Here is a 13,796-nt window from a genome sequence, read left to right as displayed (position 1 = left end):
ATGTCAGGGAATAAATTATTTGTTTTGATTTTGCTCTAGCGTGAAAACCTTTAAATAAGTTTATGTTTAACATATTTCTTTTTTTTTTTTTTCCTTGCGGCTACATGCACAGGGGAACAACAAAGTAAGTTCTTTGTCCTATTGCAGCTCCTCTCTCTCTCTGGCCCCCACTCCCCTGCCGCATGTATCTTGGCAAGAGTGTTTCTGGGCGCATTGAAATGACTGTTGTCTGTGACAGCACACCAATGATCTAGGGCTTGCAAATGCCGGGGAAAACATACATTTGGATTACCCTAACGGCTGCTCCGTTTTGACCTTTTGGAAGGGAAGTGTTAACGTTCTTTAGGGTTGGTTATTGGGTGGTTCGGAGAGGTTGATAATATAAGGAAAGAGGTTGATACTGAGAGCAGATTATGAAGATTTAATAAGGACTCTTCCGCAGAAAGGGTATGACAATCTGATGAAACTCAGTGCAGCGAAGTTTTTGACCAAAAATCAAAGCTCTCATGTTAATGTGCAGTTATAAAAACCCCAAACTGGAGTCTTAAATAGCAGGATGGCTGGCTTTGCTGGTGAAACTGAACTAGATCAGTGCTCTGGCTTTGAAGGTGCCTTAAAATGGATGGAGGAGGGTGGGGTCCACATTTGACTTGGCTTCTGCACCCTGATGTATTCCAGCTGGACGGAAGCGGGAGGGTGTGGGGGATGGAGGAGGAGACTGAATGTGCATGATGGATTTGTGAGACCAGGCAACACACACCAATGGGGAAAATGATCTTAATATTGTTATTGTCATTAGATAAAGGAGCAATTTAGTCATTCATAGGGCTGCTGGCTTGTTTGAATTTAAATTCAATTCTTCCAAAAGATTAGAACTACTTCTCAGTTATATTAGTTCTATAATAGTAGCATAGTTAGGGAAGATGGTCTTAAGTTTAGCAGGGTGATTTGTTTTTCCTTTTTTCTATGGAGAATTATTAGTGTTTCATCCTACCAGGTGGCCCACTTAAAATGGGCCTCATTGAATACAATTAGAATTGAAAAGAATCTGTTCTATAAGGGGCTGCCTGCATATTTAAACCAGCTGGAATTCATCAAAATTGCTATTCATAAGCCATACATATAGAATGTAAAACAAATGTGGGAAATCTTGCAGTTTAATTTGATGGAATGTGCTGTTATAGAATATGTTGAAGTCGTGGTTGGTATTGAAAATGTGTCACTTTATGAATTTATATCTGGATAGAACTGCTTATGACCCAAGTAATAATATTTAATAAAGTTAAAGTACTACAAGAAAAGTACAAGATAGACATTTGTGAGGAAGCAAGGAGGTGAATTCAATCCACTTTTTAAAAACAGCAGGTAGCTTATAAAATTAGAGATTTCTTATTCAAAGTAAAGGGTAATATTTCTACCTAATATTGCCACTATTAGAAAAAACATGTGGACAAAATATAAAAACCCATATTTTAGTTCTTATGCCATATGATGTATTTCAATTCTTGAGTAGTAAATATGTCTGATCTGGTCATTTACAGTGAGTTTCTGTCTAGAATTTCATGTGCTTCATCTCTTGTTTGTTTGTTAAGTACTATGAGCTAATTGTGAGTGCACTAGTAACTAGTCTGTGTATGCTGATGATCAGGGAACCAGCTACTGACATTTTGTGGGGAGTGTAATCCTTAGACTACTTGAAAAGCATTAATGATTTGCTGTGATTCACTGATGACTTACAGGGATTTGTAAAATTCCCAAAAGAAAACACTTCTCTATAGGAGTCATCCATTTATTGTGTCTTGCTTGGTCAAGTTCTTCTGGGCATATTCAATTTAATAGAGTTTACAGATTTTCAGATAATTATAATGCAATGAGCAATAAAACCCCAAAAAGCTAAGCTGCTGCTCATAAGGGTACCTCTAGGATGATGCAGAAGATCTTCTAGAGTCTTCAGGCACCAGGAGCCACCATTTTGCATAATGAAAACTTGGTACAATGCTGAGGGGATATCTTCAGGTGCCATAGTGTCAGTTGACAAGTGTTAAAGAGGCAAGCACTGATTGTTTGGGTTTTTAATTGAAGAGCGGCCACTTTGGAGGTGTTGGTATTTATTGCCCTTATGCCTTAATTTTTCATTGTTTATGTTATGAATGGTGAAAAAATATAATGCTAATACTTTTAAAATCTGATCATTATATGGACCATGTACTCTGGCACGAAAGAGCCTCCTGAAATCACAAACAGCACATCTGCATGCTATTTTCCTTTAGCTTAGAATTTCAGTATAAATGGAAAACACTGGAATACAAGCTGTGCTGTCTCCAGAGTAAAGATCTGGAGTCTTCAAAAGGAGAATATGAGATTCTTTTTTCCCTCCAATTCTGGAATGCTTGTTCTGAATTGTCCCCAAGGCAACATACCTAAATTGTTGCCTGCCATATACGTGAGCCAGCTGTAAAAGGTGACTCATTTAAGACTCACAATGGCTAATTGTTTATTTAGGGAATGGCATTTTATTATTTATGATATTAACCAGACTCTAAAGAGAATGAAATCTGCTAATTAATGTTTCTTTAGGTGAGCAGTATGAATGGATTCATCTTCCTACATACATTAAATGCCGTGCAAACACACACACACACACACACACACACACACACACCCATACATTATATTCTGAGGTGTATGGAACAAGCCTACTATTCATTTTCTCAGTAACAACTAAGCTGATCTGCTTCAGCCACCTTTAGATTACACTTCGGGTTTGGCATCTAATCCTCTCAACTCCAAGGAAACAAACTTTCATGACAGATGCACATTTAGATTTGTATTCCGACGGAATGAAACATTCCAGGTTCACATTCCTCTTTGAATAATTGTATGTATTTTGTTATTTTTCCTTAAAAAGCAAGTTTTCCTTTACTGAGGAGATCACAGTTGTTAAAAAAAAATTCCTTTCAGGCCCATTACTTATTTTTCCTTTTGAAAATGTTTTTCTGTTGGCATAGTGATACTATAAATTGCTTAGGGTAGAGTCTGTCTCCTCCTTAGAGGGGTTTCCCTGAGCAGTGGATTCCAAGTGCATGTCTTCATAAGGAAGACCAGAGTCTAGGACTTCATGAGTCAGTTTGGGGAATGTGAATGAATATATACAGAAATGGGGTATGGTCGGGGGAGGTTGTTTTTGTGCTTTTTCTTAAATTGTGGTACACAAATATAAGAATGTCATTTGCAGAACTGAGGCCTTCAGGTAAAAAGTTATCTCCATGTTTCTTGTCTTAGAAAGAAGACATTTAATTTCCTTATTTAGTTTGATGCCCTCTCTTGGTAGGCATTTCTAGGAATATAATAGACTTCTCATTTTATCTATTTATTAAATAAATATTTATTTTTTGTTAAATATCTTTGATATTAGGCAAATTAAAGGTAGAGAAATACTTGAAATAAGGAATAAAATTCTATAATAAAAGCTCTCAAGTGTCTTAATGATGTTGGTGCAGAAACATAAATGAAAACTAAAAAAAAGAAATCCTGATGAATTCAGAAATGAATGCTTCAAAAAATTTTAAGTTATGGGGAAAAACTACATTTAATCTTTTCTTTTCTGAATATTTTATTGCCTTTGAAAGAAAGATTCAGTCTTCTTAGAGTAAAGGATTCTTATATTTCTTCTGGCAGAAGTATTAAGTTGACCACCTTGATTAGAGAGAAAGAACATTTGAAAAAGAGAAATAGAACTGAAACATGCTAAAACCTTTTTAAAAAAAAACTAGTAAGTTCTGGTTAAGTTAAATGCAAAAATGTAATACATATTGGAGGGCTTTGCTGTTTAAGAAAAGAAAGGAAAGTCAGATTTAAACACTTGTTTTTACATTTAAAAAATACTTTGTCTAGTGATTTCCCAACATATTCAGCAAGACAAGGGGACATGGTTGGCCTCCATTAATGGGAAAAGCAGTTATTACCTAGAGTATTTATTTTGGGGATCCACTGGATTCTAGAAGTCATTTGCAAAGATAGAGTGTGCCAGATCAAATGTCACCAAAATATATCATACTGAAGAACGTAGATGTTAAATGCATGATAATTTGTCTTGTCTCTTATGCCAGGCCTTCAACTCCTAAATTCTTGCCCTTGGTTGAAGGTGAGAGACTACAGATAACACTGAAAACCCATCACCAAACCTGTAAAGAACCAGACAGTACCGTGTCATAATGTATATTTCCTTTCTAACATTTAAAATATGTGTAAGTGCAAATCAGAACATTCTAAGCAGTTTAGATATAGTCAGTTCAATTAGGGCTTTTTATTTTCTTTGAATAATGTATATGCTTTCCTTGATTTTCTTAGAGAAGCTTAGAAAATGTATTTCCCTGGGATTTAAGGAGAGTCCATCTGATTTGCTTAATTTATGCATAACCCAATAAGAATATCATTAAAGTGAAAAGAAAGGATGAAAACTTACTGGCCTCAAAGTGTTATTTTAGTTCCATGTGCATATAGAAATGAATTGTCTTGTCTCAATTTTTGCAACACCGATAAACCTTTGGTTCTTTTTTGGCAAACCTATCTTAAAAGACCATTGCCTAATGCTTAGTTTTTGACCCCCCTGACTTTTATCTTAATCAGTTGGAACAAAGGGCAGTTCAGTTGGGGCAGAAAACTTTGAAAGTGAGTTGCAATCTATATTATGTTTGCAAATTTATTAATCTTACCAAATAGACTCTATAAGAAAGCAAGAATTGATCTGTTGCTCAGAAAGCTCACAGTGGGTGATAGAATGGGGACTTCTGAAGGGTTCTTGGGGCTTATTTATATATTTTATTTCCTCTATTGTTTTCAAAATAAGTGACTTCACTCTAGTTAATGAGAAATAATGAGAATAATTTTGTCTTACTTCGTAGTTTTTTTGACATAGTCTCAGTATTATACTTTTTAAAATTTTGATTCCAGTGTAGTTAAAATATAGTCTTATATTAGTTCCATGTGTACAATGTAGTGATTCAATATGGTGATTCAACAATTCCATACATCACCTGGTGCTCATCATAAGTGCGCTCCTTAATCCCTATTATCTGTTGGCTTCCATCTTCTTTTCCCTTGGTTTGCTGTTTTGTTTCTTAAATTCCACATGTGAGTGAAATCATATGGTATTTGTCTTTCTTTGACTGGTTTGTTTCACTTAGCATTATACTCTCTAGTCCATCCATGTTGTTGCAAATGACAAGATTTCATTCTTTATTATGGCTGAATACTATTCCATTGTATATACACCACATCTATATCCATTCGTCTATTGATGGACACTTGGGCTGCTTCCATAGTTTCACTATTGTAAATAATCCTGCAATAAACATAGGGGTGCATATATCCCTTCAAATTAGTGGTTTTGTATTCTTTGAGTAAATACCCAGTAGCATGATTACTGGGTAATTCTGTTTTTGATTTTTTGAGGAACCTTCATACTGTTTTGCACAGTTCCTACACCAGTTTGTGTTCCCACCAACTGTGCATGAGGGTTCGTTTTTCTCCACATCCTCATCAACACTTGTTTCTTGAGTTTTTGATTTTAGCCATTCTGACAGGTGTGAGGTGATATCTCATTGTGGTTTTGATTTGCATTTCCCTGATGATGAATGATGCTGAGCATCTTTTGATGTGTCTCTTGGCCATCTGGATGTCTTATTTAGAGAAATGTCTGTTCATGTGTTCTGCCCAATTTTTATTGGTTTATTTAGGTTTTTTTTGTGTGTATTGGGTTTTATAAGTTCTTTATATATTTTGAATACTAACCCTTTATTGGATATGTCATTTGCAAATATCTTCTCCCATTTAGTAGGTTGTCTTTTAGTTCTGTTGGTCATTTCTTTTGATGCACAGAAGCTTTTTATTTTGATGTAGTCCCAGTAGTTTATTTTTGCTTTTGTTTCTCTTGCCTCAGAAGACATATCTAGCAAGATATTGCTGTGGCCGATGTCAGAGAAATTAGTATCTGTCCTCTCTTCTAGGACTTTCATGGTTTCGGGTCTCACATTAGGTCCTTAATCCATTTTGAGTTTATTTTTTGTATGGTGTAAAAAAGTGGTCCAGTTTCATTCTTGTGCATGTAGCTGTCCAGTTTTCCCAACACCATTTGTTGAAGAGACTGTCTTTTGCCCATTGCATATTCTTGCCTCCTTTGTCAAAGATTAATTTACCATATAATTGTGGGTTTATTTCTGGGCTTTCTATTCTGCTCTGTTGTTCTATGTGTATGTTTTTATGCCAGTACCCTACTGTTTGGATTACTACACTTTTGCAATATAATTTGAAGTCTAGAATTGTGATACCAGTTTTGTATTTCTTTTTCAGGATTGCTTTGGCCATTCCAGGTCTTTTGTGGTTCCATAGAAATTTTAATATTGTTTGGTCTAGTTCTGTGAAAAATGCTGTTGATATTTTGATAGGGATTGCATTAAATATGTAGATTGCTTTGGGCATTGTAGACATTTCAACAATATTTGTTCATCCAATCTATGAGCATGGACTGTCTTTCCATTTCTTTGTGTCATCTTCAATTTCTTTTATCAGTGTTTTATAGTTTTCAGAGTATAGGTTTTTTACCTTTTGATTAAATTTATTCCTAGGTATTTTATTATTTTAGATCCAATTGTAAATGGGATTTTTAAAAATTTCCCTTCCACTGCTTCATTATTACTGTATAGAAATACAAAAGATGTCTGTACATTGATTTTGTATCCTTCAACCATACTGAATTGATTTATACATTCTAGCAGTTTTTTGGTAGAATCTCTTAAGGTTTTCCCATAGTATCATGTCATCTGCAAATAGTGGAAGTTTGATTTGGATGTTTTTTATTTCTTTTTGTTGTCTGATTGCTATGCCCAGGAGTTCCAGTACTATGTTGAATAAAACTGGTGAGAGTGGACATTCTTGTCTTGTTCCTGACATTAGGGGAAAAGCTCTCAGTTTTTCATCATTAAGTAAGATGTTAGCTGTGGGTTTTTCATATATAGCCTTTATTATGTTGAGATATATTCCTTCTAAACCTACTTTGTTGAGGGTTTTTATCGTGAATGGATGTTGTACTTTGTCAAATGCTCTTTCTGTGTCTATTAAATGATCATATGGTTTTTATCCTTTCTCTTATTGATATAATGTATTGATTGAATTGTGAATATTGAACCACTCTTGCATCCCAGGAATAAATCCCACTTGACCCTAGTGAATGGTTTTTTAAAATGTATTGTTGGATTTTGTTTGCCAATATTTTGTTGATGGTTTTTACATCTGTATTCATCAGGGATATTGGCCTGTAGTTCTCTTTTTAGTGTAGTATCTTTATCTGGTCTTGGTATCAGGGTAATGCTGGCCTTACAGAGTGAATTTGGAAGTTTTCCTTCCTCTTCTATTTTTTGGAAAAGTTTGAGAAGAAAATGTTTGATAGAATTTACCTGTGAAGCCATCCAGTCCTGGATTTTTGTTTGTTTGCAGTTTTTTCTTTACTGATTTGCTTTCACTGTTGGTAATTGGTCTGCTCAAATTTTCTGTTTCTTCCTGCTTCAGTTTTGATAGTTTATATGTTTCTAGGAATTTATCCATTTCTTCTAGGTTGGCCAATTTGTTGGCATATTATTTTTCATGATATTCTCTTACAATCCTTTGTATTTCTCTGGTGTTTGTTATTTTCCTCTTTCATTTGTGATTTTATTTATTGAGCGCTTTCTCTCTCTCTTTCTCTTTCTTCTCTTATTTTGATGAGTCTGGCTGGAAATTTATCAATTTTGTTGATCTTTTCAAAGAAGCAGCTCCTGGTTTCATTTGTTCTATCATTTTCTTAGTTTCTATTATCATTTATTTCTGCTCTAATCTTTATTATTTCCTTCCTTCTGCTGGTTTGGGGTTATGTTTGTTCTTTTTTTAGCTCCTTTAAGCATAAGGTTAGGTTGTTTATGTAAGATTTTTCTTGCTTCTTGAGGTTGGCCTGTATTGCTATAAACTTCCTCTTAAAACTGCTTTTGCTGGATCCCAGAGATTTTGTACCATTGAGTTTTCATTTTCATTTTTCTCCATGTAATTTAAAAAAAATTTTTTTTAAGTAATCTCTACCTCCAACATGGGGCTCAAACTTACAGCCCTGAGATGAAAAGTCAGATCCTCTACCAACTGAGCTAGCCAGGTGCCCCTCCATGTAATTTTTATTTCTTCCTTGATCTCTTGGTTGACCCATTCGTTGTTTAGTAGCATGTTTAACCTCCATGCATTTGTGCTCTTTTCCAGATTTTTTTCTTGTGGTTGATTTCTGGTTTCATAGCATCGGGTCAGAAAAGATGTATAGTATTACTTCAGTCTTTTTGAATTTGTTAAGATTGTTTTGTGGCCTAATATGTGATCTATTCTGGACAATGTTCTGTGTGCACTTGAAAAGAATGTGTATTCTGCTCTTTTAGGATTGAATGTTGTGAATATATCTGTTAAATCCATTTGGTCTAGTGTGTCATTCAAAATCTCTGTTTCCTTGTTGATATTCTGTTTGGATGATCTATCCATTGATGTAAGTGGGGTGTTAAAGTCCCCTACTACTATTGCATTATTATCAATTAGTACCTTTATGCCTGTTATTAACTGTTTTATGTATTTGGGTGGACCCATGTTGGGTGCATAAATATTTACAATTGTTATATCTTCTTGTTGGATTATCCCTTTTATATACTGTCCTTCTTTGTCTGTTGTTACAGTCTTTGTTTTAAAGTCTATTTTGTCTGATATAAGTACTGCTACCCCAGCTTTCTTTTGACATCCATTTGCATGATAAATGTTTCTCCATCCCCTCACTTTCAGTCTGCCTATGTCTTTAGATCTTAAATGAGTCTCTTGTAGGCAGCATATAAATGAGTGTTGTTTTTTTTAATCCAGTCTGTCATCCTATGTCTCTTCATTGGAGTATTTAGTCCATTTACATTCAAAGTAGTTATTGATCAGTATGTATTTATTGCCATTTTGTAACTTGTTTTGTGGTTGTTTTTTAGTTCTTCTGTGATCCTTTCTTCTCTTGCTCTCTTTCATGGTTTGCTGGCTTTCTTTAATGCTTATACTTGGATTCTTTTCTCTCTTTTTTTGCATATGTATTACTGGTTTTTGATTCGTGGTTACCATTAGGTTTGTATATAACATCTGCATATACCAGTCTATATTAAGTTGATGGTTGCTTAAGTTTGAGCCCATTCTTTACTCCTCTCCCCACCACATTTTTGGTATATGATGTCATATTTTACATCCTTTTATTTTGTGAGTGATTTTTACAGATATACTTATTTTCACTGCTTTTCTGCTTCCTACATTTTTTATTCTTATGGTCTTTCCTTTCCACTCAAAGAGTCCTCTTCAACAGTTCTTATAGGCTAGTGGTCATGAACTCCTTTAGCTTTTGTTTGTCTGGAAATTCTTTATCTCTCTTCTATTCTGAATAATAGATTTGTTGGATAGAGTATTCTTGGCTGCAGATTTTTCCTTTCAGCACTTTGAAAAGTCTGCTGATAGCCTTATAGAGTTTCCCTTGTATGTAACTATCTTCTTTTCTCCTGCTTCTTTTAAAATTCTCTCTTTATCACCCCTTTGGGCCATTTTAATTACTATGTGTCTTGGTGTGGACCTTCTTGGGTTGATTTTGTAGGGGATCTCTGCCTTCTATATCTGGATATCTGTTTCCTTCCCACAATAGGGAAGTTTTCAGCTATTATTTCTTCAAATAAATTTTCTGTCCCCTTTTCACTCTCTTCTTCTGGGATCCCTGTAATGTGAATGTTATTATGCTTGATAAAGTCACTGAGTTCCCTAAGTCTGTTCTCATTTTGCATAATTTTTTTTTCTTACACCTGCTCAGTTTGATTACTTCCTACTACTCTGTCCTCCAGGTCACTAATTTATTCCTCTGCTTCTTCTAGCCTGCTATTTCTTACATCTAGTGTATTTTTAATTTAATTTATTTTGTTCTTCATCTCTGATTGTTTCTTTTTTATGTTTTCTATCCCTTGTTAATGGTCTCACTGATGCTCTCTACTCTTTTCTTAAGTCCAGTAAGTATCTTTATGATTATTGCTTTAAATTCTCTATCAGGGGTGCCTGGGTGGCTCAGTCAGTTAAGCATCTGCCTTTGGCTTGGGTCATGATCTCTGGGTCCTGGGATCAATCCCCGTGTTCAGCTCCCTGTTCAGCAGGGAGTCTTCTTCTTTCTTTCTCTCTCTCTCTCTCCGCCCCCCTTCATTTGCCCTCCCCCCAGACTCCTTCTCTCTCTCTCTCTCAAATAAATAAATAAAATCTTTTAAAAAAATTCTCTATTAGGCATATTATATATATATCCTTTTCATTTAGGTCTCTTGCTATGGTTTTGTCCTGTTCTTTCATTTGGGCATATTCTTCTGTCTCCTAATTTTGTCTAACTCCCAGGGTCTGTTTGTGTGTTAGGAAAGTCAGCTACATTTCCTGCTCTTATAAATAATGGTCTCATGAAGAAATCCTGTAGTGCCCAGCAGTGCAGTGTCCCCTGTTCACCAGAAACTCATGCTTCGGGGGTGTCTCCTATGTTTGTTGTATGTTACTTGCTGTCATGTCTCGGATGCTTTTTTCTTCAGTCTAGTCATCTGTACAGGCTTTCTTTGCTTCTTGTGGGCAGTGTTTGATCCCTAGCTGGATTGGGGCATGTAATTTTAACAAGGCACTCACTGGTTTGCTTGCAAAATGAGATCTATAGCTGCTGCTGCAGAGACTGGGGCTGTGTGGGGAGGGCAGGCAATTTTAAGAAGGTGCACCCTTCCACAGGGCCAATAGCCACTACTGCTGCTGCCAAGACCAAGACCTGCAAAACACTGCTCAGAGATTTGGTTTTGGCAAGATTTGCACTGGTCTTCTGGAGGAGGGAACCCGCCGAGTCCAAACTGAGGCACAGATGAGTGGGAAGGGTGGATCCACTGAAGTGCAGTGGGCAGGGCTTGGTGTAAGCAAGTTAGGTAGTGAGGCAGCTGTGTGTTTATGCTGGGGGTCAGGGGATGGAAATGGCACCTTGCTAGCTCCTTTGTTTCTGGAGGGTTCTCCCTGAAATCCCTGCCTCTCTGAGCTCTGAGATGAGTGAGTAACTCTCTCTCCCATATGCCCCAGGCATTTTTCAAACTGCTGCTTCTATACTGTATCCCCAAAGGCTCTTTGTTATGCTGTCTCTTTAAAGGTAGGGACTCAGCTTCCTATTGCTGTCTGAGCTCTCCCAGAGCCAAGCCCTCTGATTTTTAAAATTCCAGGCTTTATGGCTCACTGGTTGTAAGAACTCATGAAAAACTCGTGAAATTTGGCCCCTCTAGTTTTCAAAGCCAAATATTTTGGAGATTCGTCTTCCCCAGGTGGGTTCCCTGGTGTGATAATCTGTTTCTCTCCCTTCGCCACCATTGATTGAGGCTCCATGGCACCCATGGATGGTCTCCTGGAGTCCATTCTGGTCCCCACCACTCTCCTCCCTTTACACCCTCCTTGATGTGGCTTCTTCTCTACCTTTGGTTGTGCAGTTTGTTCTGCCAGTTTTCAGGTCGTTTTCTGGGTTATGTGCACTAATTGTGAGTGTTACCTAGTTGTATCTATGGGGCAAGGTGAGCTTAGGGTCCTCTTACTCTGCCATCTTGGCCCCCTCTCAATAGTCTCTCTCACAGTATTTTAAACATCTTTTTGTATGCTGATATTTTTTAATGGAATTGGTTTTAATGGAAATTTTTAATGGATATTTTTTAATGGAATTGGTTTTAATGGAAATTTTTAATGGTTTAAATTATTTATTTACTTATTTGACAGAGAGAGAGAGAAAGACAGCGAGCACAAGCAGGGGGAGCGGGAGAGGGAGAAGCAGGTTCCCTGCTGAGCAGGGAGCCTGATGCAGGGCTCAATCCCAGGACCCTGGGATCATGACCTGAGCCAAAGGCAAACAGTTAACCGACTGAGCCACCCAGGTGCCCCTGAATGGAAAATTTTTATACCTCTCTTTTGAAAATATGTTATGATCAAGTATGATTTTAGAAATTCCAGTGTGATAAGTTTTGGGTTGAAATTTAAGAACTTACAGAAGCATTTTTATCAAAAAGTATAAATTAAGTTTTTCTTAATTTATCTTCATGTGATTATCATACTGTATAGTGAAATCATACCAGAATCATTATAGTTGTAAGAGTTTAGAATTTTTCTCCCTATCTTTGGCAGATCAACTGGACAAAACTAAAGTGAAAAAGAATGTGATTATTTTGTGAGAAATAAAGTTGATTCAAAAAATAGGTGTGTGTTTATTTTTTAAATATATAAATATTGGATATCTGATAAGCTACAAAAGTTATAGAAAACTAGATATACATAGCAAACTTTAAGTGTAAAAGCTGATCTATTCAGGAAAAGAAAATGGACTCCAAAATGGATCCAAATGGAAATCAATACTTAACAGACTGTTTGGGATATAATAACAATGAAAACACTAAACTGGAAACACTGTAAGATAGAGCCAATGCTATACACAGAGAAAAACTAATAAATTTAAATGGAATTATTATTTTTAATTGAAGTAAATAAATTTAAAAGGTTGGAAAGTGAGCAACAAAAATATCTAAAGAAAGAAATTAGTGATTAAAGATTAATGAATTAGAAAATAATGAAAGAAAAATATGAGAGCTTAAGCTACATACAAATTTAAAGCTTTTGTATGGTAAGAAGACAGTAAACAGTTAAAAAGGCAAATGCCAAATTAGTAAAATATTTCAGCATGTATGACACTCAAGGGATTAAATATCCTCAAAATGATTAATTTAAGACAGAACCTATTAGGAAAAAAAGAAAGCTGACCAAATCAATAGACATTCATTTAATACTATAAAAGAAAGAAAAAGGACTGCTATAAAGTCCAGTTTCATTAGCAACCAAGAATTGTAAATTAAAATAGCCAGGTATACATCATTTTTGACCTTTCAGGTTATGAGAAATGTGAAAGAATGGTCATGATATGTAGTAATGAGGAAGCTGTCCTTCTTGTGTACCAGATGTGGCAGAGTGTATACATGGCCCCCCTGGAAGGTGGCCAGTTTAGTGTTGTGTATCGAATGCTTTGGTTATATGCCAACATTTTGGCCAAGCAGTTCTACTCTTAAACACTTATTTTTATCAAATAATTCAATAATTGTGCAAAGGTATATGTTCAAAAATCACTTTGACACATTGTTCACAGTTACCAGTGTTTAAAAACAGCATCAATATCTATCATAGATAATTGGTTTAGTAGAGTATGGTACGTCAATGAAATGCTTTGAAGCAATTTTATTTTTAAAAATGTAAGTATATATTGACTGCAATGGAGATTTTCATGATAAATTAGCTGGGAAAAAAAACCCATCATGAATAACATAATTCCATTTTTGCTTTAAAAATTTTATACAGGATATTTATATTTATATATTTGCACATAGAAATCCTGAGAAGATACACACCAAAATGCTAATAGTATAGGCAGTTTTAATAAAATTTTGTTCCTGTATCATTTTCTCATTTTCCTTGATACCTGTCTTTTGTGCAGTTTTCAAAAAAATGTTTTAAATAAACCTTAGACCACTGTAACACTGTATGTCAACTATGCTTCAGTAATAAAATTTTTTTAATGAAAAAGAGAACGATATTTAAGTGGAGGATAGTGAGAAGAAAGGAATATAAAATGTTTAAAATAATATTCAGAAGGAAAAATATAGAACATAAGTAGATTAAACTTTATAGGAAAGTCAAAGATA

At 35.4% G+C, this 13,796-nt stretch overlaps 1 protein-coding gene across 8 annotated transcripts in view; it reads left to right on the top strand.

Annotated features, from left to right (window-relative positions):
• DNM3 (dynamin 3) overlaps nt 1-13,796 on the top strand; it is a 585,110-nt gene that overhangs the window by 487,927 nt on the left and 83,387 nt on the right. For 5 of the 8 annotated variants that reach the window (XM_027613359.2, XM_027613356.2, XM_027613358.2 and 2 more), the window contains one exon: nt 113-124. The exons of the other annotated variants lie outside the window; for them this stretch is intronic. In XM_027613359.2, coding sequence (XP_027469160.1) covers nt 113-124 — 12 coding nt within the window. The remainder of the gene's footprint in view (nt 1-112; nt 125-13,796) is intronic. 8 annotated transcript variants of the gene reach the window in all.

This window comes from Zalophus californianus, chromosome 10 (assembly GCF_009762305.2).
Source record: "Zalophus californianus isolate mZalCal1 chromosome 10, mZalCal1.pri.v2, whole genome shotgun sequence".
Classification (NCBI taxonomy): Eukaryota; Metazoa; Chordata; class Mammalia; order Carnivora; family Otariidae; genus Zalophus; species Zalophus californianus.
Note: the sequence above shows the minus strand (reverse complement) of the source record. Positions and strands in the feature narration are given on the sequence as shown.